The sequence below is a fragment of the Pyxicephalus adspersus genome, chromosome 2 (genome assembly GCF_032062135.1).
Source record: "Pyxicephalus adspersus chromosome 2, UCB_Pads_2.0, whole genome shotgun sequence".
Taxonomy (NCBI): domain Eukaryota; kingdom Metazoa; phylum Chordata; class Amphibia; order Anura; family Pyxicephalidae; genus Pyxicephalus; species Pyxicephalus adspersus.
The window spans coordinates 98102569-98130296 of record NC_092859.1 but is presented as its reverse complement, the minus strand read 5'-3'; the positions used below and the strand labels follow the sequence as shown (position 1 = coordinate 98130296).

The 27728-nt window shown below is 37.6% G+C and overlaps 1 protein-coding gene across 2 annotated transcripts; it reads left to right on the top strand.

Moving 5' to 3' along the window:
• The first annotated feature begins 354 nt into the window (after positions 1-354).
• Positions 355-25681, top strand: ZNF800 (zinc finger protein 800). 2 transcript variants are annotated; one of them, XM_072401593.1, is made up of 6 exons: positions 355-607; positions 8255-8352; positions 8487-8595; positions 16112-16207; positions 18276-18419; positions 22490-25681. In XM_072401593.1, exons 2-6 carry the CDS (start codon positions 8302-8304, stop codon positions 24169-24171), a joined length of 2082 nt encoding a protein of 693 aa, XP_072257694.1. In that variant the 5' UTR covers positions 355-607; positions 8255-8301; the 3' UTR covers positions 24172-25681. The 2 variants fall into 2 exon arrangements, with proteins under 2 accessions (XP_072257694.1, XP_072257695.1); XM_072401594.1 differs by lacking the exon at positions 8255-8352 and having other exon boundaries at positions 357-607.
• Positions 25682-27728: the final 2047 nt, after the last annotated feature.

The following is a 27728-nucleotide window of genomic DNA, read 5'->3' as shown; positions in this document are numbered from 1 at the left end:
GTGAGGTGAGGTCTCAACTATGAGGAGAATGTTTTGGATGCTCAGCTTTAATCCCTATCTATTCTGCAGACTTGGATGACATGTTTTGTACTGATTATAGTAACAGAACTCCACCCTGCAGGTGTCAGTGACAGGTGAGTGCAGTGACAACAGGTGCACACCCTTCACCTGCCGGACCTCCAGTAGTCATGTGACCACACGTCCCCCCAGGCTCTGAGGCGTGCACGTGCCTGCCATCAGGTATCTGAGCCCCGGCTGGACTGACACACTGCGCGCCCATTATAGGGGGTGACGTTGTGCAGGGCGCGGAGCTGGCAGATTGTCCTCCCCCGCCGCCGCTGCCCCCTGGACTCGGGACATTCTGCGCACACGCCATCGTGGATATTTTTATCTTTGTAAGCCGAAGTCCTAAAGCCCCCGCCGGCTGTCCCCTGTTCGGGCGCCGCTTGATGACGCGCTGTCTCCTCCTCCCCTGGCTGCCCTGGGCTGAATAGTCGGGCCGGCTGGCTGGCGGGGCGTTGCGCACGGTGAGAGCGCGTCGTTGGGTGGCTGTGTCGGTGGCACTGTGGTGTGAGCCATGTTCCGGAGCTCGTGTTCCGAGCCTGAGGTAATCATCTCCCGGTGTGTGACAGGAGGAATGTGCCGTGTGCTCCGTGCGCCGCTTCCTTGCCTGGTGCGCCCCAGCGCGCTCGCTCTGTCTGGCCTTTCCTGGGTGACATGCCCCCCCCGCACTCACCCCCTGTACCCCCCGAGTTCTCTCCGGTATGGGGGCCATCGGGGGCACAGCGCCCGCCTCACCCTGGCTTCTTCCGGGGCTCTGAGAGGAGCTCCACATCCGCCTGGTATGGCACCATTTGGGGTCCCCTGTGCCACTTGTCAGGGACTGGCGAGCAGGACGCGGAGAGGGGCCCCTGGTGCAGCGCCCCGTGCTGGGTGCCAGGCTGGTTTGTGCCGTACACCGGGCACCGGCTGGAGCTGTGCGGGCTGCCTGGGAGCTACTGGGGCCGCCTGGAGCCGAGTGCGCAATGGGCAGCTGGGAGCGCATGATCCGGGCTGTGTGCATGAGCTGCCCTCTGCTGCTTCCACCCATTGTGTGTACATGGCAGACAGCTACACCTGGGTATAGCACGGATGGCTATGGAGGTGTGATTAGAGTATGCATGCAGGAGGAGGTATGGAGAGGTGCAATAGACATGGTGGGAAGGGGAGTATGCATGGAGTGTGTTGGAAGAGTGGGAATAAGGAGTTTAAATCAGGGGTGTCAAACTCAAATAAAAGGACAAAATTAAAAACTTAGACCAAGTCGTGGGCCAAACTTGAAATTTATGGAAAATATTGACGATGATTTTCCTTCTCATTAAACATAAAACATTTTCATATGGAAACAGAGGTTTCGCTTAATATTCAATCTGGAACAAGCTTATAATAGAGAAAGAAGCCTAAGAATTTCTTTAAATTTTATTTCAATGTCTGTAAAAAGTTATTATGCAGCCCAGTGCATCATGGCACAAGTCAGGATTTCCTGCTGTTTGTGCCTGTTGCGTTTAAGCGTATATAAATAGCCATACATGTTATACTTAGTGAGGTGACTAAAGAGAGATTAAGCAGTTTTAGAATTTAGAAAATGTTAGTTTATACTTACTACGCTTTCAAAGTGATTTTGGAATTCAATAAAGACTGTTCCATAGACGCTGATACTACCCGGCATTACTTGCGTCTATAGAACAGTCCAATGTGGGGCCACTCATAGGCCGCTGGTCTATAGACGCAAGTCATGCCTGGAATTGTAGTAGCGGCATCACTCGCTGCGATCCATAGTAGCGGCGCACCAGATATAATTAATTTACTGAATTTTTTTGGGAGCCAAAAAAAAGGACATTTCGGTCCAGAATTTGACACCCCTGGTTTAGATAGACATGAAGGTGTGATAGAAAAAAAACAGGAAGGGAAGTGTGATGGAAGAGGAGCAATGTATGTGGAATAGATATGGGATAGGTGGCATGGGGAGCTTATAGAGGAGGACTAGGCATGGAAGAGTAATGAACATGAAGGAGGAATATACTTGCAGGAGGGGGTGTGAAGGTGTGTTGGAAGAGGAGAAATAGATAAGGAAATGGAATGGGCATGAAGAAAGAACGTGGAAGTGTGACAGAAGAGGAGAAGGCATGAAGGTGTAATACACATGGAGTTTATGTGTTTAAGGTGGGTGGGAAGAAATTGTAGGTGGGTGCCAGTCCCAGTATTGTGACCAAACTTCAGTAACCACCCAAAAACAGCTGGGTGGTTACTGAAAAGCGCCTGGTGGAGCGCCAGCTAAAAAGGGCTGGGGAGAACACTGGAGTTGTGATAGAAATAGAGGTGTGTTGGAAGTGGAGTAGCCATAAAAGTAGGAATAGGCAGGAAAGTGAAATAAACTTGGAGGTGGAGTAGACATGAAAGTGTTATTGAAGAGTAATAGGCATGTAGGTGGAGATTTAGAGCAGGTGAAATGGGCATGGAGGGGGGAAGAAAAGGCATGAAGTTATAATAGAATAGACATAGAGGATTGGGCATGGAGGTGGCACTGGCATGTAGGTATAGATATTGAGGAGGAATGGGCATGAAGGTGTGGAGAAGGAATAGATATTGATGGGGAATACATATAGAAGTGGATAGGTGATGAAGGAGGGATGGGCATGGAGGGGTCATGAAGGAAGGGCATACATAGAGGAGGAGGAGCAGTAGGCATGGTCTTATGATGGAGGAAGAGTTAAAAGGACAGAGGGTGATAGAGGGGGAATTGGTACTGGAGTGTAGTGGAAGAGGGCATAGAGCTTTTATAGAGGAGGAATCGAAATAAAAATATAAATAAAACACAAAATCGGTCCACCCAGCTATGGCATTTGACATTTTGCACAGGCTGCTGCATGGGTCAACCTATCTTTACTGTCAGAGGATCCAAATTTAGGATCTGTACAATGACAGACCAGTGATGGCCTTTTGAACCTACATTCTTTATATAAGTTTTGGCTTTGTTATGAAGCTGGAGGGAATTGCAGACCCCTGCAATAAGTATTTTCACTTTTGCATAACTTTTATAACCTACAGTCCATTATAGCAAGGGCATTGTTGAAACTATTCAATACCTGGAACATTCAGATGAAGTGAAAGAAGCATGGTGCCCATGTTGCCAGCATGATTAGTGTATGCATTCAAATTTTTTTTTTTTTTTTGCTGTCTGTATTAAAATTGGAATTGATACATCCTGTTCCAGAGGAGCAAGGGCAAGTTAAATAAAATATCCCAAAGTGAAGGAAATTCCCCCCTTTGGGGGTCTTACACACTGTTGCTTTGCATGCACAGACGTGCAATATCAAGTGCGTCAATCTTTATTGCATTAAGACAGCCCATTTATTTTTAGCAGTGCAAAGTAATATGCATCTGTTGCACTGTGTTCAGGACAGGTGTATTTTTCCCTCACCTCTTGTTCTGTAGTCAACTTTAAAATTTAAGATTTGGCTTTGCTTTCATGTTGTATGACAGCAGTCACCAGTACAAATAATGTAAAAAAATAACATTTTGAGTGGCAATGTAAGTTTTAACAGTTTGGGTTTTTTTGCCCAATATCGTCCCTAAAATGAAATAAAAAAATTAAAAAGCAATATGTATGGCTTTTCAACTCAAATCTGGTTGTGGTTTTTGTTGCACTTTGTTAGCTGGTACCCTGACGTTTAATTTCAAGCAAGCCACTGTCATTGAACAAGAATTCAGTCTATGAAGTCTCAAAAAGTAGCCCTGCATTGGGTAGCTATACCAGGGTCAACATAAGTGTTCATAAATTTGCAGCTTTAATGACAAAGCAGCAATTGTAGTTCCTATTTTTCTAACAGATTTCCTGAAATGTAAAAAATGCATGAACAACTCAAAGTGCCAAGGTGTGAAGCCAGACTCAAGGACCCATTTGTTTTGTGGCAGTGTGATGTATGTGCAGTAATGTATAGTAACTCATGGCAGTACACTGCTCTAAAGAAATAGAAACACTTTTGTGCTTATATTTCAGCATGTTAGGGTGTATTAATAGACTTTTCTAATGCTATTCAAAAATGTTTTTATTAGTTATCCTAATGTTACCTTCATAATACTCGCCTCCTGTCTGCTGATATAGGGAACATAGGTGTATATTTGTCACCTGTGGCTTTGTCCCAGGCTGCAATTATAGCGGATAATGTGGAAAAATTAAAGCACATCATAGGGCATCGTTTACACAGGATAAACACTTATGTATGTGGTGCACTTCTCAGTCCATTTGCCTTCATCCACATCATACATTTCAAGTTATGTTTGAAGTACATCTTCACAGAATAAAAAAATGGGCACTTTCGTTGAATGAATTATCAATACAAATTGGTTCTAACTATGACTGTTAAACCCAAACTAAAATTTCAAGAAATTCTGAGCACACAAGTTTTTTTTATCGCTGAATGGGGCTATGTCTTTTCTGCGGTAAAATAACCTGTTCACAAATGAATGAAACTCGTTTCTCACTTTTTAGTGATTGGCTGGCATCTTCACCTGGTCCATTCCAGGGTCCATTTGGGATCTTCAGACATATTGACTCAACAGTCTGGATTGAGTTAATTTCCCTTTATGCGTATGGGAGTTCGTTCAATCCCAACAGCCGACTATGTTGGTATTGCATGCTAAGCTGCCTGTTACAAGAGAGGCCAAGGCATCCACTTTGCAATATGCACTCCATGGCGGGGGAAATAAGTATTCAACACATCAACATTTTTCTCTGTAAATATATTTCTAATAGGTCTGTTAACATGAAATTTACACCAGATGTCAGTAACAACCCAAGTATCCCATGCATACAAAGAAATCAAAACATATGTGTCTATAAATTAATATTGTCTGGTTTAGCCCTAATTGACGGCCTCTAAAAAGGTTTCCCATCAACAAGGGATCGCACAAGAAGCATCTCAAGATGGGTAAAAGCAAAGATCTCTCTCAAGACTTATTGTTGTAAAACATACAGATAGATTTACAGACGTATTTCTAAGTTTCTGAATGTCCCATTGAGCACCATTTGGGCCATAATGCGGAAGTGGAAAGAACATCGTATTGCACTCACTCACCATAGCCTACATGCACGCTCACTGAGCAAGACTTCCCTGCTGAAGAAAAAGCATGTTGAAGCACAACATCTGGACCAGTGAAATACTGGGAGAATATAGTCTGGTCAGATGATACCAAAATTTAACTGTTGGGCTGTTTTATAGCATATTCGGGGCACAGTCCTCTCCTCCTCCTGTGTCACTGTCTATATTCGTCTGTCATTTGCAACCCCTATTTAATGTACAGCGCTGCGTAGAACGTTGGCGCTATATAAATCCTGTTTGATAAATAATATTGGTACTGGCAGTCTTCATATAATTGAAGGGAAAATAAATGGAGAAATGAAGCAGCTGTGTCTCCCCTGTCCCTTTTAGCTGGGCGCACCACCCTGTACTTTTCAGTAACCCCCAGCTGTTTTTGGAGGGTTACTGAATAGTTGGGTCACAATACCAGGGGTTGCCACCTGCCTATAATTTCCTCCCAAAAACTTTTGGATTGAACATTGACTAGAACATTTTAATTAGAATCTGCTTCCATCTACCAGGATGCTGAAGATGAAATGATGGTGAACTTTTCAGCAAGACAATGATTCCAAACACACAGCCAATTAGTACTCTCAGTTGGTTTCAGAGAAAGAAAATAAAGCTCTTGAATGCCCCAGTCAGTCAACCAACTGAATTTCTGTGCCATTCCATTTTATTACACATAGTTTATGGATTTGTTTGGATTTCTTTTGTATGCATGGATTACTTGCGTTGTTACCAACAGCCCCATTAGAAATATATTTACTGATAAAAACATGTCCAATATTTTTTTCCCCAGTGTAACTTTAACAGACAGAACTAACTGGTATTACCAGTGTTAAAACAGTGTGTTAAACAAGTCAAGGTGGCCATTATTCCCCATTTGAGAACTGCTTTCTAAATAAACCTCCTAAATCTTTATATGTGACCCTGTGTGTTATAACTTTTAATTAGGCTTTTAATAATTCTAGATCTCCCTGCATTTCTCTACACTACATCCAACTGTTTTCAAGAAATCTCACACAACATAAATATTGTGTGTACCATATGCTAAATTAGGCAATCTGTGGTGGTTTAATATTTAAAAAGTTTTTTTTTTTATTCAATGAAAATATATACTGCTACTACCAGTACTACTTTTATTATTACTACTACTGAGCAAGAAAAACTCTTAACAAACCAAAGTAATTTAAATTAGGGGAAAACAAATTAGATACCTAAAAAATAGAAGCAAAACAAAAAAAACAAAAAAACTGACTAGTAAGCAGAGTTTTGTCATCAATTGTTTATAGCACAGCAAAAACAAAATGTATGTGCCTTTTAGTGCAATAAATAGGTTTAGACTATTAAAGAGAATAAGTGGGGGGGAAAAAAGTGTATGCATTTTTTTTTTTGGCCCATTGAAAATTGATAGGCACACTCAGCAGAATGGACATTCACACGGAGTTGTGAACAGGCCCTAAAAGGTTGAGCCTGGGCCCACCCTTTCTGAGACACTGCAATCCCAATTAGGTAGCCAAACATTTTACACATAACGTCAGCTATGTATTTTCTTGTGTTTTAACTTTTATTGTTAAGTTGTTATTTGGGAATACTATTTTTCTATCCTTCAATAGTTGTCTTTGTTTCTGATTCTCCTTAAACAGTGCTGAAATAAAAAGTTTATGGTGGTGCATACACTAGGAAAGTGAGGTATTTACTGCCTTCTATTACAGGCAACCACAGTTTTAAGATTACCATCTATCTATCTACACACAAACACACATACATATATATCTGTGTTTGTCACTGGCCACTTCATTAGGTACACCTACACCTTACTACTATTACTAATACTACTACTATTACTTACGTACTATTTACTGTGGTCATCGTTTTGATCAGATTTGTGGCACTTACGTTTTGCATGCATGCATGCATTGACATGGGCCATTGTTTTGTACTATGGATCATAGTATTGATCACAAATATTGTTTGATGTTTGATATTTCATGATGATTCCACTTTTACTTTGGTTCAGCATTTATAGGGACTGCCATTCTGTATTTTTCCTTTTAGTTATATTTAAGTAATATCAGTTTATAGTAGATGCTAAGTCCAATTCTAAATATGTTGCAGTCCAGTGATTGGCTGTTGTGACTAAAAGGAGGGCAGGAGGTGAACACTGCAATATGATAGTGGATTTTGTTTTGGCAATGTCTATTCTTTTACTCATTCTTTAAATTGGGGTTTTATTTGGTAGCAAATTTAGATGCATATATTTTTATTTCCTTGGGTTTTTATTGGGAATGCATTGTGAAAATTAGAACTAATGGATTGTTTTGTAATTTTTTCCCCAATGCAATGTTTAAGGAGTTTGCGAACTACTATATATTTACAGAGAAATATAATCAAAATAACTATTGCTTGAAAAATACCATGATCATATGATGATTCTATATGAACACAAATGTCATCCAGATCATCTATCATTGCTGTGACTTTAGGAGGAATTTTTTTTTTCTTTTTTATTTAAATATATTCTTTGAATCTGGTCTCCACCATGCAGTGATCCTTTACCTCATGGAAAGGCTGGACAGAACTATAGCATAAATGGGAATGTTCAGAAGCTGGGGAGGCCACAAAAATCCCTAGGGAGAACACTGATGGCAAAAAGATGTTTGCCAAAAATGCAGTAGAAATACTGCCCACGTTCTCCTTGGCTTACATAGTTAGGATTTCCAAGTACATGTTTTATTTTGAATTACAACAGTCCATCCTTCGTAACAGTAACATAACTTGACACATTGCCACATTTTAGCCTTTATATGTCTGTCTATAACGTACATTCTCAGCTCCTTTGGAGAAGATAGATTTTGAACAGAAGATTCTTGTGGGGACTTTGAGTAAAGTATTCTTGCTTTGTAGTGGGGCTTAAATGATTGTCACAGGTGTACTTTCCACTTTTTTAGGCACATTTTGGGATTTGAAGGAACACGCATTTGAACTAAATTGTGTTTTTAATTTTTTTTTTAAATTTAAACAATTAGTCTTCTCTGGTAACAATTTGCAAGTTGCAATGAAGCATATATTTGCAATTGTTTCATTGCATCATATTTCTTAGTTACTGCATATAATATACTTTTCTCTTACAGTCTGTCGCTGCAGGTTTAATAATTCTGCCTTTGCCTTAAATTAAACCATGGAAAAAAATAACATTACTTCTCGGAAGATGCACTATTTGCTCAGAAAGGTATTCCACACATTTATCTTTGTTTTAACTGCATCCTTGCATGGAACGTGAAAACGCATGTATATTGTGCACTGTGCTGTGTTGGAAGAACTAGAAAAAATATTATTTTTTAATGAAATGTTTTAACTTTACAGCAAAGCAAGCATGCAATGGACACAGAAGAAACAAGATTATCTCCTCAAAAAAAGGTAGTGAGAGACAAGTATTGCCAGACTGACCATCAACATGGCTGCTGCAATCAAGGTACCTTGAAAACATATAGACACATTTTTTTATTGTTTATACAGAAAAGAAAATCATTAAAAAGAACTTCTGAATTATGAAATGATCCTCCGCCCAAGCAGGCAAACATTCAGCTTGATATTGTTAATATTGATGTGTTTTTTATTCAATTTTGAACTAATTCCTTAAGCATTTTACTTTCTCCAACCACATGAAAAGCTAACATCGACTGATGGTTCTTCTGTCAGTATACAGAACAACTGAAAAATGATTTCCTTGGCTGGGTTTTTTTAGGTTATGTTATGACCCATATCTCTTGTGAACTGGTAGAACCTTTTGCATTGTGCACTACAGTAAAACTTTTTGTTTCCTTGTAGAATCAATAGAAGGTGGGAGACTGTAATTAAGCCCCCCCCCCCCAACCACACACACCTTCCCTAGTAGTTATCCCAAAAACAACAGTTGAGCCCTAGTGAAAATGCAATTTAAATTCAAACCATTTTCTATACCTAAATTTTTAATTGTTCTGAAGTTATACGTCCGGTTTTTGTCCACTGTTTTTCAGTGGCTGATCATTATGTAAATAGCTTGGTTAGACTGTGGTAAAAGGCATTCATGTAACAGGTTTTATCTTGAAACAGACCATAGGATGTATATTCTGAGACAGACATAAACATTTCAGCACCAGCTGCTCTGCTACTCTATAACCACCCCAAGCCTAGCATTCTGAGCCCTACCTTGTTTAAATTCTTTGTGCTACAACCTCTCCCATATAATCTAGTGGACGTTTCCTGGCCTGGGTTGCCTCAGAGAGTCATGTGGTCCATTGGCAGAGGTGTTGCATATCCTTAATTGTATATAGACTTAGTCTTCTGGCGGCTGGAATAGATGCAAAATGGGGCAAATTGCTGCAAATGTTTTTTTTTTTTTTTTTTGGCCACATGTCTTGTCTTGACCGTGCAGGTAGCTGTAACTCTTTTTTAGTACTTGGAAACCAAAGTCTACCCCTTACATTGATTTCTTTATGTAACTTTCCTCACACAGCTAAATCGTATTGTCAGTATAGAAAGTGACCTATTTATAGTATGGGGGTTGACTTATCTAAAGGCTCATTTTTGACCCTTTTAAGCCAGCTTACATGAATTCAAAAGGCCAGGCAGTGCATTATAGTTACTGGCTAATCCTTGCCTTATTTTATTGTGTCTATGAAACTCCAAGACGCAGAATTCACTACAAACCTGTGGTAGTGTTGAACCAGCACCTCATTCCGAGCCAAGATATCTAACTCATGTGGCTAAGAGCATAGCATAAGAGAAAGGGAGCGTGAGCTTCTTGTGTGTGGGGTTGATTCTGGTGAAGGGAAAACTCTTATTGCTTGCCTTTTTGTATTAGAATTTGTTTTCCTTATGCATCTTAGAAGAAAAAAAAAGGAGGTCAGAAGCACTGAGGAATTTGAAAGTATCTTATACTGACCTCATATGTATCTGAAAGCATGTTTAACAATCTTATTCATGTATGATTTTGTTAGCATGCAGTTTACCATGATTGAAATTCCATCATGCGAGCCACATAATTTTCAATAGCTCTTATGCATTGTGGCAAAATCAGCTCAGACCTAACAAAAAAAATGTGTGATCCTGGTTTACTTGTCTGCAGTTTGGAGAATTCTGCCCAGAAGTGGCTGAAAATGTACATTTCCAACATATTCTCTTCCAGCAAAATATTTCTTCAGTAACCCCTCCCCATCTGCATTCTGGTGTTTGGGTTCTGCTGTGATTTATGAGAGGGACTGTGCTTACATGTAACTTGGGCCTACCTATTTGTGATACTAGCAGTATTGCTTTTAGTTGCTTGTACTGAGTATGCACCAGCTTATGTCCCCAGGCAAGGCAGAAAAGACTTCATGGCAACAAGCAAAGCATCAGCTGTGGCAACCCATACATGATATCTGATTTATATGGAAAAAAGTGCTGACAGTTTCAATTAGACCCTTTAAAGAGAGATTTAGGATGGCCATCAGATCATCATAACTGGCAGACCTGCAAGAACATGTACCGTATTTTTCGGACCATAAGACGCAGGGACTTTTTTCCCCCACTTCTGGGGGAAAAAAAGTGCGTCTTATGGTCCGAAAAATACGGTAGCTTTTTAAATTACATTTCAAAGGCCCCCTTTAAAAAAAAATGTTCAAATAAACCTAAGAAAAAAACATTTTTTTTAATAATACAAACTTTGTTTAAAAGACAAAGGGTGGCTTACTTCTCTTTCAAAATTGTACAGTCTGGAGAAGTAATATCAGAAGTCTTCATGCAAAAGTTAGACCAAAAATACATTCCTCAAAGGCAGATATAAAGCTACAAGACTCTCCTATCCAGGAAAACTCAAAGACTCAATGTAGAAAAATGGCAGGGGGTTTACAAAAAGCTATTTGCTTAATAAGATACTACCTACTGTACTGAAGGAACATTGTACATGGATGAAAATCTGCAGCCTGATTTGGGGCTACATTTCAACAAATTTGTTGTGATCAAAAATAATTGCTCTCTCCATGCTTAAAAACACAAACATATTGTAACCTATCATGTAATACCATTAGGGAGTCTTCTGATCCATCCTAACTGTCTGCAATACAGCAATTAGCCTAAGCTGTTGAGGAAACAAAAAGAGCATTCTTTAACATATGGTATGTCTGGTGACTGCACTTACCGAGATCCAGAAAGCATTACATTTTAGGTTATATGTAACTATTAAAAAATGTAACTATTAAAAAAATGGTTACAAACTTTAAAGCACTTTTGTAATTTTAGTGCATTAACTGAATTATACGTATGCGTTATCAATAAAACAATTATCGTTTCATTTTTTGTTCCAGTCTCTAAACTTAAAAAACCTGCCCCCAGAGGAGCACGGAAGGAAGAGTTTAAAGAACTGCAGTCATTTCAATTGATGTTCTGAGCAGATATTTTATGAGCTGTTTCCCTGTACTTATCAGGTGTTACCTGAAATAGAATTCCTTACCTTCAGTTTTTTTGCACAGTGTTTTATGTACAGAAACTGTTATGTATTATCTATTTTGATTTCACTGTAAATAGTCATATTCCCACATTTGAAAATTGGTAAAAATTTCTAAAATAGGTATGCACTGTCTATTGAATAATTTTATTAGCATGTTTATGAGGGGGAACGCAAAATGTAAGCAGAATAAACTTTTTAGCTTTGAAGCTGAACCTGTCTCTTCAGTTGTGGTTTTGGGTAGTAATAGAAACCGTATATATAAAGTGCAACCAATTACCAATTGAATTTGTCTCATACAACATGGTACATCATGACATCCTTATCATGTAGAAGCTTAAAAACAAACAAAAAACAAAAGAAAGCCAAACAACAACTAATGTAATTCAAGCAGTCAGACATATATCTCTTGTAATGGTATTTCAGTTACTGCAGTAATTTTTGCAGCAAGGGATACACTTGCGGATTGAGAACGAGTAGCAGTTAGAACAATGACTTTTTAGACAGCAGTTTTATTGACTGTGAAAGCCAAGGTCTGTGTTCGGCTTGCCCACTAGCAGAATATGTTGCATAGACAAGTTAAGTTACTTTACATGGCAGCCAAGGAGGAGAGTTTTGTGATATTGGCTTAGAACGCAGCAAGGTATAGAGTTGTCTGCCAGCTGACTAATGGATTTTTAGGTTTGGATTTTTATTTAAAGTGGAGTAGTTTATCATCTGAATCACATATATAAAAAAGAAACACTAAAGACACAGTACTCGCATTAAGAACTAATAAGGAGCAAAAAGGACACGATTATAAAAGTAATGTATTTTTAAGAAAATTCTTACTTAAGGTTCCTTGAGTAGATGAAATGTCTAGTGAAACATTGCATTGTATTAACATTATAAACAAGCCAAAATGAGTATACACTGAACATGCTGGCCCGATCATAAGGAAAGCTGTAGCTTGCATAGCAAATTGCTGTATTTGTGTTTATCTACTTAAGAGCATTTCCCACCTTCCAAATTTTAACTAATCCTTGGATAAATATTGCACATTTTGAAGCAAAGAGACCCAGGCAACTAGTCTTTTCAGCAACCAGTTGCTTCCAAGTTTTTATTGCAATAGATTTCTTTGTACGTGAAATCACCACAAGACAGTTGTGATAGTTGTAGTCTGGAAGATGACCTTTTTGTAGTTGATACATTTCACTTTGTGGTTTAGCTGTAGGATTGTTTTTTTTAGGTTCTTTGGAGGTTTAGTTTACCAAAGGTTTAGTCTACACGGACATTTTTCCCAGCAATTAACCTGAGGCTTTTAAAGCCCTTGTTTGAAATCCCCATTACAATGGGTTAATGCACACTAGGACGTTTTCTTGAAGCACGTTTATGAGCTTTATCCTAAATGTTACTTGCCACGTTTAAAAAATTAAACCGCTGGGTTAAAGCTGGAAAACGCAGGTAAACGCTTCCTTTGATTTCAATGGCTTCAATTGATGACAATGACTGTAGCAAGCAGTGTAAGTATCGGAATTTAACCTGGTTGGAGTGCAAGCAGTACAATGAGCCAGTCATCTAATGTTTATAACAGTAAGCATGCTGTTAAGCAGAGAACACAGTGACACATTTCTGTTTCTGTATATTGCCCTGTTCGTTGTAGAGTAGAGTGACATATGAGTATTATGCTTCTCCTTTACTGCAAATTAGTGGAGTAGAAAGGGGACCTGTAAGTGAATGTGTGTGTGTGTGTGTGTGTGTGTGTGTGTGTTTATATGTATGTATATATATATATATGTGTGTATACGTGTATATATATATATATATATATATATATATATATATATATATATTAATGTTTACCATTTTAATTGTTGGTAGATCATTTTGACATGGTCATTTTAAAAGTAACTTGCAAGCCAAAAAAGTGTTGGCACCCCTGGTTTAGAGCTATGTTTTTGTTTTTTCACACCTGCCTGAACAGAAAATCATTGCTGATGTGTCAGAGCATACAAGTGGTTTCCTGTTTTCAGTTTCTGGCTTTTTTTATCTGAATAATCATCTAGTAAAAGAAAACTAGTTTCTCCCTGTAAGACTATCCTATTGAATGCATTAAAATAGTGTGCAGAGTTCATGTTTTAGGCTTACAAAGCAACCTTATGTAATGTTACTTGATGAATGAACTTGCAATACAGTCTAATCAACTATTCAGCAATGCCAATTGATTTTTATTTGAGAAAAAGATACACAGTGGGCTAAAAAAAAAGCAAACTAAGACAAAGTCACGGGCCAAACTTGAAACTGAAATAGCACCACTACTACAATTCCCCGCTTCTATAAAACAGTCCAATGCATACACATAGGCAGAGAGGCCGCTGGTCTATAGACGTGAGTGATGCTTTGGGGGCTAAAAAAAAAAAAGGATGCTGCGGCCCAGATTTCGCCCGCGGTCCAGAGTTTGACACCCCTGATCTAAATAGATCCAGGGATCCAGCTGTCCCTTAAATGTTTCTAGTTCAGGTTTAACTTCCCGCTCTATGTTCCGCTGAGGAATACAGCAAACAAAAGGCAGGCTAGTCTAGCAGTGTTTTGTATTCTAATTGCCATAGAACCACACGCACACCGAGTGGAACTGCATGGGATGGAATGCATAGGAATGGTGGGATTTAGAAGTAGAAGGCAATCTTCTAAATCTGTGCCTCTGGCTCACTAACACAGGTCTACTTGAAAATCTATACTTTTCCTTACTGCTGCCCATTAAACTGGCATTTTTAAAAAATTTTTTTTTTTTGCTAACTGTTAAATCCAACCTTCATTTGTTACAATTTTAGAAAATGCTCAAACTACCAACATCCTTGGGTTCTCCCAACTGCTAGGAACTTTGGGCATGGAGCACATCTTGATTGGCCAGGGCGGGGTGACGTAACTTCCATGTGGCCAGGGGAAGCTGGTATTGCTGGGCATCATGGCGTGCACAGCTCCACTTATTTTTTACAGTTCCCTGGAGCGATTGGGCAGCTAAGAGTGCAATTGCAGAAGAGACATGCATCTTTCTGCAATAATGCCCTGCCTGGTCGAAAATGTTTAAAAGTGGAACTTTAGTTCCGCTTTAAGAGGTAGTGTAAAGAGTGCATATGAGCGTTTTGATCTTTTCCTTTTTCAGCCTTACTTTTAGGCATATACTTAAGTTGAGGCTACTCATCACACTTCACTGTTGATAAGTTCAAAAATGGTAAAAAGGGAGATTGGAACAAACTCCGCTGATCTCCATTGCAGTCTATGTTCTCTACTATCAAATTGGTGATCAGAATATGGTTATCACCATCATTCAATACTGGTGGTGGTGGACCAGCCTGTTCACTATTTAGTAAATGGGCCTTTCTGTAGAAAGACCAAGACAACGTATGTCCTTTTTTTGGGGTACATATATATATATATATATATATAAGCTGCAGTGGCCAGAGTTTGGATAGTTATGTTGTGCTTGTTTTGCATTGTAGTGTCTTAACCACCTGAGCGATACGCCCGACCTTGGTACGGGCTTCAAAAAGTTACAATTATCGATAAACCCGAACTTTTCTCACTGTATGAAAATACAGTGAGAATAGTTCGGGTCTATCGATCACTTACCTGGTCCCGCTGCGATCATCCATCGTCGTGTTCCAGCGTCGGGTGTCCTCTCCGGGAAGAAGAAGCTGTCCGATGACGCCGGCGCGTGTGCGGGAAATTTAAACTGAAACTCATTCAAACACATTTTGTATTGGATTGAATACAAACTCCTGTATCCAATCCAATAACAAAATAATTCAAAATAAATACAAAGTATGTAATTGGTAAATTCAAACTCTCATTTTGTATTGGATTGGATACAGGAGTTTGTTTTCAATCCAATACAAAATGAGAGTTTGAATTTTGTTCTCATTTTGTATTGGATTGAATACAAAATCCTGTATCCAATCCAATACAAAATAATAGAAAATATATTTATGTGTATTTTGTCTATAGGTATGTGACGGACACTAGGGAGGTGTTTTAGAAAAATATATTATTATACAGTATACCGAATTATCGCATTTTCAGTATTTTTCATTTATTTATGTATTCTTGTTTAAGCTGATTTTTTGTGTCTTTTATTTAATTTTATTAAAAGTAATTATTTTTTTTTTTACATGATTGTGTGTTTCAAACATTTTTTTATATTCATGATATCTACTAGACGCCTATTCGGACATATTTCTGTAAGTTACAGGTCTACAATTTTAAAAAAAAAATTTCATGAAAAACTGTAACGCTTTTGGAACAGAAATCTAGACCTCAGTGTAACGCCCAGGTGGTTAAAAGGGAGCTTAAACTACATAAAAATAAAGTGAATCAGCGGAACTATATTTCTGAATATTTTGGTAAACTGTACCTATTTAAATTGTAAATGCTGTTCTCATGTTATCTACTGCTTAATTTCCCATGCTTGGTTTTCATTGTGCTTTACAGTTGATGTGTGTTGTGCTTTAAAAAGTTGCTTACGTTTTACAAACACATTTTCTTGCAGAGTCTGCAGTGGAGCCTGGAGATCCCCCATTGTTACAAAAACCTGTACAGACTGCCAAGTCAGGCATACTTCAAATTATTGAATGTTTTAGATCAGGTATGTAACTTTGAGTTAACTGGCTGCATGTGTTTTACTGGTAAAAATAGGTATTCTTTTTTAATGTTCCTTTTCTGGCAAATTTTTGAAAAATATTTCCTAGACATTAAGGTCAACAAAGAAAACATTTTAATTTGTGTTTCGTGTATTGCTTGTATTTTTGCTGTTGGCCTCGGGAAAATAAAGTATATAATCTAATCCATAACAATATATAAAAATATTGTAGTATAATTTAAAAAGCACATTATTTTTGTCTATAAGGCCAGGGCTGTCCAACTCCAGTGCTTGGGGGCCAGGATCTGCACAAACTAACTGACACTTCATGTGGATGTTAATGATTAGTTGAACCTCCAACTAATTAAATAAAACTCTAATTGGTAGTCCAAACTAGAACTTTTTATAGCTTGGACTTGTTAGTAGGATTTAATTTTTTTGTTTGTCTAGAGTAATTTTTATACAGCATTGAATGCATTACACTGTTCTTTACAATCCGCAATGTATTCTCTTTGAGGTTTGTTAAGTTTTGACTTCTTTTTTTTTTTAATATATTGATTTCCTGATTAGTCATTATAAGGATTTATATTTTTTCTTTTTTTTTTTTATATTTTTCCCCTCCCATTTTTTCCCTGCTTAACTGTTGAATAGGGATGAGCATTGCATTTTTGTAAACTTGATTTTGCAGTGAACAGTTTGTTTCCCTTGATGGCCTGAGGTAATCTTCATTTTACTAGTTATGTGACTGTCGAGAGAATCTGGCTGTATAAGTGATGATTTAAAGCTCAACTGAACTTCCAGTTTAACTTGATGAAATTCATTCTAGTTGCTTCAAACCAAAAGGTGTACAAAATGCTATGGTTTTGTATTCTTTGGAAAGCAACCACACAGTAGAAAAACTGTCCCCTGCTGACAGCTACAGAATAGGACCTGTGCTCCCTGTCTCAATGTGGTCTTTTTGTGGAAGTCCGATGGTTTATCTATTGTAGAGCTTTATCTCTGATTTACATGGGGCATGGCCGACATCTTCAGGTGGACCACTACTTTCACACTGGGCAAAGACAATTTCCGCATTGATCTAGCCCGTTTCCAGATTGGGCTAAATCAAGGTTTGACATGCCCATAGGTATTTCTGTTCTGTGTTCTATCTTTAGTTAACCCCAGGTGTAACATATTATTTATTAGAGCAAACCAATGATGGCATCATTACTAATTGTAACACATTTCTTCTTTATTTTTTTTTACTAATAATTGACTCAAGCTTTTTTAAGTGTAACTGTGTCCCAGACTTTTCCATGAATTTCCTGCTGATATTTGGGGGCATAGGTTACTAGAGTTTACTTAATGGTGTTTGCTTTATTGTTGACCCAAGTTTTAACTCCCAATTCTAATAGCTTCTTGTGAGTAATTAAAATGTCTACTTGTACCAGTGTTGGATTGCTTGTTCACTTACACAATACTAATTTTTGAACTTTTATCGGTCCTAAACATATCATAAGAACAAGATGCAATACAGCTAGTAGTAGCCAATTAAATGTAAGGGCTATCAATCAATGCTCAGAACACATATGTATGTATCTTCATTGATGCATCCGCATGTTTAGTGTTGATATGATGGGCTAGATATTTACCTATATAGTGAGAGCAAACTAGGCTGCATACACAAGTGTATATCTAACACACAAGTTATCTCCACCATCACCTTAACGTGCTTCTTTAAAACATGATTTGAGTTGCGCTGTAGTAGGAGCTATGTTTGTTCACTGTAAAGGAACTGTATATATGTCTGGAAGGCAAGATGCATCTTTTAAATTGCATTTCTTGACAATTCTTTAAATTCTATGGAATAAAGCATGATCTAGTTGTGTCATACATAGGCTATCAACAGAAATGCAAACTAAACAGAACCTTTTACTGCTGAAGCTAACCTATTTAGATCAATTGTTCTCTTTCAGCGAAATGGCTGTATACAAGTTTTAGTGACATTCATTACCACGAACTGACTCATTCATAGTATGGACATTTTCACACAAAGTGTACTTTGTTCTAAACCATTTTATTATTCTCTCTTCAGGCACTAAACAACTTAGGCTGATGTTGTTGAAAGAGGTGGATACTATATTTGAATGCAAGTCATGTCGCAGTCTCTTTAGAGGACTACCTAATCTGATCACTCATAAGCAGTTTTACTGTATTTCGCAACATTTTGTGGATGAAGGTGAGCTTTTTAAGCAACTACTTTTGGTTTTTGGATAATGGAAATTCATAGGATGAACATTTTCGGAAGTTGTAGATCTCCTGCACACACAGGAAATAAAACATGCTGGAGAAAAAAATGGATTGGTGGAATCTGTTCAACCATCAGTACCAAGAGCAAGGTCTTTAAAAAAAAAACTCAGAATCCAATATTCCACTAATGTGATCTGCATTCCAGTTTCAATGACCATAGTGAGATGTTCCATAGTATTCATAATATCAGAAAGTCTGAACTCCAGAAAACTCTGCTCACTTTATGGTATTATTAACACAAAGGAGATCAATACTTTGCATGACTTAATTTTTCACTTGGCTTCCCAAGCTATGTGCCTAGGGCACCACAGTTACCATGGACGACATTTTATTGCGCAGAATGCTTTAATTTATTGCACCCAGCAGCCTTTTTTGTAAATGTTGCAAAGCCAACCCCAGTATCTAGTGCTGCTCCCCACCCCTGATCATATCCCTGCCAGCTAGTGTCCCTAAACCCCCTGCTGCTGGTTGCGCAACAAGTTAGGTTTGGTTCTGAAATTTCCTCCTACCTGCATGCCAATTTCACTGTGTTCTGTTAAGAGCAAAATGACCATTCTGTATGGAAAAACTGGCACTTGGTGTGCAGAACTCACTACCCATTTTCCCTAATAGAATACCATGCAACTTGCCTTTTCTCTGTGTACCCCACACTTCACTGTTGCTTAAAGTGGATCTATAGTTCTTAAAGGAAAAAAAAGGGCAATCAGGCAGGTTCTTTATTGCAGAGAATAATAAAAAATGTACAAACATTGTGGAGAATGTGAACCATTTCCCGTGTTAAAGTATAACTAACATTATTAGTCCAAAACCTCTCAACATAGCTTGTGGTGCATATTGTCCAGAATAACAATAAACCCCACCATCTTGATGGCAGATTGAGCCATGAAAATGCAGGGAGCTTGCAAGGTGAGGTGAGTATAGGGGCTTCAGAGTTTTTCAGAGACTCATGAGAGGGCACTGATGCCCTGTATGTCAAGTTGATGGTATTAATATACAGTACTGTTAAAGTGGGCCCAATCCATTATACCAGGAAGTTTCATTAGTGTAGAGGGGACAGGCCATACTTAACTGTCAGATTGCAGTCTTTTGAAAAAAAATAAAACCTTGGGCTGTTGGCGACCAGACAGGTTGTGATATTTTATTGTAGAAGGTAGCTTGTCCCTTCTGCACCAAAGAACCTTCTTGGTATATGTATAAGGGTTTAGGTCCGCTTTAACAGTACTGTATATTTTTACATTCAGCTTGTCATACAGGGCATCACTGCCCTCTCACAAGTCTCTCTGAAAAAAACCCTGAAGCCCATTTACTCACCTCACCTTGCAAGCTCCTTGCATCTTCATGGCTTACTCTGTCATCAAGATGGCAGGGCTTATTGTTTTTCTGGACAATATGCACCACAAGTATTGTTGAAAGGTTTTGGACCTAATGATGCTAGTTATGCTGTTACACCGTCACAGGGAAGCGGTTCACATGCTCCACTTTGTAAGTGCAGGGTATTCTCTCATTAGTTGTGGAATAGCATAAAGCAACAAGGAAGCTTATATGAAGGGAAGAATAAAAGGTTAGTTAATTCCCTCTCTGTTGACACAATCACTTTGTTATCCACACAGTAAACTTACTCATGCAGAGAAATCTAAATGCACAACTTATTGAGGTTAGGTTCAATGGTTTAAGAAGTTCATTGGAAATAAAATTTAGGACAATGGGCTAAAAGCACTGACCTTGAAAATAAGAAGTGGTTAAAGTATTAATTTAAGATTCCTTGTCAAGGAGCAGTCCCCTCTTTATTAATTGTGTATATGGAACATTCAGTGGGGACAGGCTAAAACTCAGGTTATTTTTTGCTTTCTGTGTACCATTGTATAAGTTACCATTCAACGTACAGCTTATGATGTACATGTCAACTTTTTTTTTCATAGCTTTTTTTGCCATACACGCATTGGGATGCACTTGGGAACACTGCGTATTAAATTCCTATTCAAAACGTCTTGATGAAAGCAGAATTGCGGGTCGTTTCACAAACTTTCTAGACCCTAAAAATAAAGCAAACCCTGAATTCAAGCCACAGTACACAAGCATCATGATATGGGGATGTTACTTATACAATGACTTGGGCCTATTTATCGCATACCAGGGATCATGGGTCAAACATCAAAAAGTGATAAGGTTATGTTTCCCTATGCCAAAGAGGAAATGCTCCTTTGTTTCAACACTGCAACAAACCCACACACACTAGTAAACAAGCAGTGTCTTGGTTCCAGACCAACATTATTGAAGTTATAGAGTGGCCAGCCCAATCCTGGGACCTTAATCCATTAGAAAACTTGGGGGTGATAAAAATGCTGTTTCTGTGTTAAAACCGCAATATGAAATTTAGTCCAATCATCCTGGCCTCGGTGCCAGAAGTATGTCAACTCAATACAACACAGATATTCAGCAGTTTTCTGAACCAGTGGTTAAACAACTAAATATTAGTTGTGATTCAAAGGAAAGCAAAATCTTGAAACATTTTTGTACATTTGCACATTTTGTAAAGTGTTTGTGAGTTTGTAAAGAGGAATGCAGATGTTATTTTTTTTAAGCATCTTAATATAACCCTTTCTTCATTTTCTGTAAAAGAATAACTGAATTTTGATACATTTTTCTTAAGATATTGATTTAAAATAGAATGTGCAGTGTTCCCAATGTATTTGCATGTACGGAAATAAAAAGTATTATAAGGGTTTTAGGATTTTTTCACTTTTTTAAAACATGCTGCTATTATTCTAAATACAACTGTATGTGCAAAATATGAGGAATATACCACCTATCTGTAACTTAATGCCCATAAACAATATAAATAATAATATATTATTAATAATAATAATAATAATAATAGCTGATAAATGTCGAGAAAGAGCTGAATATAAAAAAAATGATCATAGAGAGTATACAAAATTGTATACAGTACATAACCACTGTCTCACATACCTAACTTATTACTAGTGATTGTCCATACTTTAATCTAGCACCTACTGCACCAGCCAGTAAAAAAAACTTGTGGTGTGATGGCATGCTTTTGATAAGAGTTATGAAATTCTAAAACCACGTGATGCTCTGTTTTAAAAATAAATGCCTCATTACCAGTAGTGTCCTTTAGGAGCCAGGTTGTCCAGAAGCTTAGTAGTACACCAAAGTATATATGCATTGTATTTACTAGTATAATTAAATTTGCAATTGCCGAACACTTGGGACCCTAAAACAAAAAGCCAGTTTAGATAGTCAAAAGGAGAAATAGAACCCTCTGCTATTCTCGCTAATGTTCCTTTGCCCTATAAAGAGGATATTCAGCCAAAAACTTTGATTTTTTAAAGAAAAACTTTACTTTTGTTGGGAGAAAAAAAATAAACACCCTATTTCATCAAATTTTATACAGGTCAAGGATTTTGGCCAGTCTCATTGCAGAGACTTGCATAGTTCTGTTATTTGGATGCATGACAAACAATTGCACTAAAGCCTTCAAACAAAATGCTAAATGATTGGATCTACCTCCTGTAATGACACCTTCCACAAATCTTTCACAAAACTAAAAGTAGTATAGTTAACAAAATTTAAAGCACAATTTCAGCCAGAGGCTGTCCGTGTTTCTGTTGGAGGAATACCTGCACTTTACGTGGTTGCCAAAATAGAAAATGCAGTGAAATCTTCCTAACTGGGACTCAGCAGACCCTTATGCACATGTTTTGGATTTAAAGAAGAAGCCATTCTGTTTGGTGTACAGAACATCTTTAGTGTTGCTTTGATTACTATTGTCAAAAAAAAAAAAAAAAATTGATAAAAGGGTTGTCTACCTTTTTTTGTAAAGTAAAAATTCTGAGTTTAGGTACGCGTTAAGGAAACTTTAGGATTCCCTTCTGTTCACAGAGATATGAAGTATCTTGCTCTTGCAAGTGTTAAACAATTTTTGTGTAGAGAATGTTTTAAAATATAGTCATGATTTTTTTATATTTAATTTTCTAGATCCACCCAATGAAAATAAACAAAGCCAAGCTGCAAAAGACTTACTGGACACAGTATATCCAAGAACTAACCAACCAGAGTATGTTGTACAGTTAGAACCTATCCAAACAAACCAGAATGCAGTTTTCCAGACCATTAAGCCGATTAGTGAAGTAAACCTCAATGTAAAGATTACATCTGACTCAACTGATACTCAGTTGGAAGACACCACTTCAACTCCTTCATCTGCCTTAACTGCAGAAAATGAAACTTCAGTACCAGCTTCAAGTGGGAGTGTTAAAAAGGATATAGCTTCCAATTTTCCAAGTGCAGAAAATTCTGAAGCATTAAACAATGCTGAAAAGACTGTTAAAAGAGCTACTAACAGCAATCCTTTTATTTGTCGACTTTGCAAGAAGGATTTTAACTGTAGACGCAGTGTACGTAGGCATATTAAAAAGGTGCATAAGAAAAAATTAGAGGATATAAAGAAATTCATTGAGATCCAGCGACATACACCCTTATCGTCTACAAAAGGTCATATTAACTTGATCTATACAGCAGGAAGCAAAAGTTGTCACATATGCCACAAATCATTTGCTACTAAAGCAAATACAAGGAGACACATTGATGAAGTTCACAGAGGGATGAGAAGAGACTATACCACTCAGGAAATCAATACTAAACCTGTTAAAAATGTGACTCCTGAGACTGTAATGCCTAAAAAATTACCCAAGACTGTTTCCCGCACACAAAAAATTTCAGCAAAGTCTGAAGTTAATCTCTCTACTTGTACTTGCCCATTTTGTAACAGACGGTACACCTCTCAGTTCCTGCTGAAGAAACATGTAAAGATAGTACATAAAACAGCATCCCCTGGAACCAGTTTAAAGTCCGATAAAGGGCAGAATCATATTAATACTTTGGAAAGTAAAATTAAAACAGAAGACACCAATGCAATAAACTCTTCGTCAAATACGGTAAAAAGCTCACCTAAGAGTGAATCCAAAGGTCCAAACCATGCCCAAGAAAAGAAGAGTACAGCTGCACTAAAGAGTAAAGCAAAGCCTGAAGCTGATTCTCCTAAATCTAGCAGTTCACCAAGTGATGAAAAAAAGAAGTACAAAAAGACTAAACTGTCAGCTGGTTTTGACTTCAAGCAACTTTACTGTAAACTTTGCAAACGGCAATTTACTTCTAAGCAGAATCTTTCAAAACACATAGAGTTGCACACAGATGGAAACTGTATTTTTGTTAAGTTTTACAGATGTCCTCTTTGTTCTTATGAAACTCGACGGAAACGTGATGTCATACGTCACATAACAGTGGTGCATAAAAAATCTCAGCGAGCACTCATTAAAATAACTGCAAGTTTAGAGAGCAGAGCCGTAAAAAAGCCAATTGAATCAATTCTTGAGAAGGTTTCTAAGCGGGGACCTCAAAAACATAAAGTGAAGAAAACTGGTTTAAAGCAGGATGGAGCATCCTTATCCACCAAAAAATCTGAGGGAAACGATGTTGGCATTGAAGTTAAGTTAACCAAAAACTTTTCGCTTCTTAAGTGTAATACATGTGGCAAAGCATTTGCAAAAAAGAAGGATTTAGACCAGCATAAAAAGAATCATAAAGCAAACTCCAATAATTCACCTATGGAAATAAAAATCAAAGGCCGAAATACCAGATCTAAAATAGCTGCAAGCTAAAATGAGAGATTGTTTTAATATGAAAGGAATATATTTTATTCACAATTATTTTTATAGTTTGTTTTAGAAACTTTAAGCTGGCCAGGAAAACAACATAGAAAATAACACAAATGGTCATTGTTTTATTGTCTCCATATTTTTGGCTCCACCTATTAAATTTTATCTTCTTTTTCTAGAAAATGAAAAGGTGTCAATAAGTTTATTGATTTTAGATCATGGACTAAAAAAAGAAAAAAATGTATATATCTATATCCAGCAAATGAACAAAAAAAGAATGTTCTATGTAAATACTAACCTATACATTTGCATGAGGGAAAACTACTGTGAACGTCCTCTTGCATTGATAAACTGTGCACTAGATTTTCCTAAAAAAAATATTTTTTCAAAGCTATAATATGAAGGAATCTTTTAATGCTTGATGGGAAGATCCTGTGCATTACTTGAATTTTGGATTAAATATGATTGTTTCCACCTAAAAAAATGTATGATATTGAAATATGTTGTCTGTGTTTTATTAGCTATGAAAATAGTAAGCAATTTTAAGTTCTAAACGAGATGAGCTTTGTTATATAACTGCATATAATGTGTATTTTAGATTTTAAATTATTAGCTTCCAAAGACCCTATTGCTAGTTTTGGGGCGTAATGAACAAAATCAACTCAGATGTGTTAACAAAAATAATACATTTTAAGTAATTTTATGAACTGTATAGTTCCTCACCTTTGTAATTTTTTTTCTGATTTTTCACATTGACATGGTATAATAAATTGGACTGGATAGGAAGCACATTGTCGATTTAAAGTAGTACTATTTTTTTTTATCTAAAGCTTTGTGTTTAATTATTTAGCTAAAGATGCATTGCTTTGCCCTTCAAAAGCATCAATAGTTATTGTTTTATTTAAATGTCTTAAATTTATTCATTTGCATAGTTTGTTGGGTTTAAAAAGTCTACAGAGTTTAACCAATGAATAAGTCCTCCTTATACAAGATGATTCAGAGGAAAGCAAAATAACCCTTATAAAACCTGGTCTATTTGCACCTTTCTGATTCCCTGAGGCAATTGGATATTCTCTGGGCCAACATTATATGGTATTCCTACTTATAAATATAGATAGCCAGTTATATTCTGCAGATTTTGAATTACATACAGAAGACTTTCTCTATGCAGATATTTTACTTCCCTCTAGGCACAAAGAATGCCACATTATCTTTAGAAGTGCACCAAGATCACTATATGGATAATGTATACAGTATATTTACACAAAGTGATATATCACCCCTTGATTGCTTTTTTTGTGTCATTACAAGAATGAGTAGATTCCTTTCTCATAGCTGAGCTTCTCATCTTATACCAATAATTCTTTATCTTTACTCTCTTCATGTCTACAATATCCATTTTGTCAACTACATATTTCCGATGAGGTGTTACTTTTTGTTTGTGCAAAAGCATGAATATGACTCTCTTACTGACGTTTGTACCACTTATTAATAAAAGAATATTTTGCTTGTAGCTAGGCATTACAAGCTGGTCTTTGATATAATAAAGCCTCTAGATAAGCCTTTCAATCATTTTCTAACATGGAGGAACCCTTGAAATAACTTTCATGTCTTTGGGAACTCCTACTTTAAATACTATATCCACAGCATTTGTGTGGTGGTCAGTAGAATGTCTCCCTTACAGAGAGCCAAAAGAATTATTGATGTGAGGTAATGTGGCATGAGAGGCACAGATTGCTCATTGCTTGAGGAACCCTGATGACAAACACTGTTCTGGATCCTTCAGAGTCATTGGTGCCACCAGTTGTTCTTTTTTTAGAACATTTTTTTTTAGCAATCAAGTGCATAATTTCACATGCAACAAAATTTGCCATAATCAGACAATGCATTTAGGAGGCCTGCTCCTATGTTGGTAACTTGATGTCCTCTGCAAACACAGAAATTGTAATTTTAATTCTAAACTTGGTAAGGGTCCTAACACCTTGGGGTAAACCACTTACAACAATAAACCATTTAGAATATTGAATCATTGGTCAATGCTCTCTAACTACACTACCTAAGCCAGTTTTCTATTTGCAGACTTTTTTTTTACGTTTTTAGACCTAAACTTGCACATTAGCAATCTGTTGCCAGCTGTGTCAAACTCTTTATCAGAATTCAAGTATTTCATAAACACCACTTCTTTGTCTAAGTTTTTTGGTTACACCAAAATCCGTTTTGTTCAACAACTGGGATTTTTCATGAATCTATACTGCCTATTCGTTATAATTCAGTCTCTTGTTAAGGAAAACATTTAGAAACAATAGTAACAAAATAACAGAAACTCTTAGAGGATACCTTGATGTAAGACAGACAGTGCATGTGCTGTATTCACTTCATTGGTTTGTATTTTGTTAGGTTCTAGATCATTTAGCTGTTGAGGTTGGTTTGAGTGTGTGGTAATGCTATTTTCATTGCAAGCAACTTTTTTCTTTGTGCTTACAGAGAGAACAAAGTGGATTATTATATTTTCTTTCACTTGTTCTAAGTATGCAGCATTCCAGAGATTGATCCTAGATGGCAGATATGGGTTTTCAGGTTGGCCTGACAGGTATATCTTGGGATACTGGGAGCTGGGTGTATTTCAGTCTGTGAGTAAGGAGCCAGGCTGGGAAAGGCAAACAAGGCAGTTCGCTGCTTTTGCATTTTTCAAACCAGTCAAACTCTTACTGCTACCCATGAGTATCAGATGCCCTTCTGGTAGCCACTTGGCCAACAGGAATTTAAATTACTGACCTAATAGAACTTATTGCTAAATTAGGCTGTTTTGTTTTGCTGAACTAAATCGTTTTTGATTTATACCTGAACCATAATAAATGGACTGTACTGCATTTATTGCGTACAGTGTCTTGTGATGTGCTAATCCCATCTAACTTTACAACTTTTGGAGGAGGCAAAAGACTGACATTTAAAGAGCCAGCTTGCCAGGGACCACAGAAATCTTGTCGGGTCCCCAGATGATAAAAAATGGTTGTGGTGGATCGATACCTACACTCCTTTCCAGCTTATTTGCGGTGGTGGGGGAGTCACAGTGACTGGTGAGCAGCTGGTGGCCATGGATGAGAGATTTACTGCTACTGAGAAGCTGCTCACCCTTGCTGTGCAAGGCAGTCACCACCACGTGGAGGGAGAGACATATGACAGAGCCCTGCAACATGCACAAGGGAAACTGTTGGGTAGCCAGCTGTATGCTTGCAGGGGAACCCCCAAGCACCTCTCTGTTCTGAAGGCAACCGACAGGACTATGTTGGAGGTGCCATGCAGGGGGACAGAAAAGAGCCCAGAGCCCCAAACAGAAAGAGCCAATGGAGCACATAATGTCCCAGAGGTTGTTGCGGTTTGCTCAGCAAGTTTGCACTGCATGCCTTGTGGAGCATTTCTGTTGCAGAATATTATTGGAGAGGAGCATCCGGTGTTTTTTATTAGCTAGGAGCTTACGGAGTTAGGAAAAAAAAAAAGCTGTAATGGAGTTGGGAGTGTCTAGCTGTCAAGTGGGCCTTGGACTCACAAATTTCAGATTG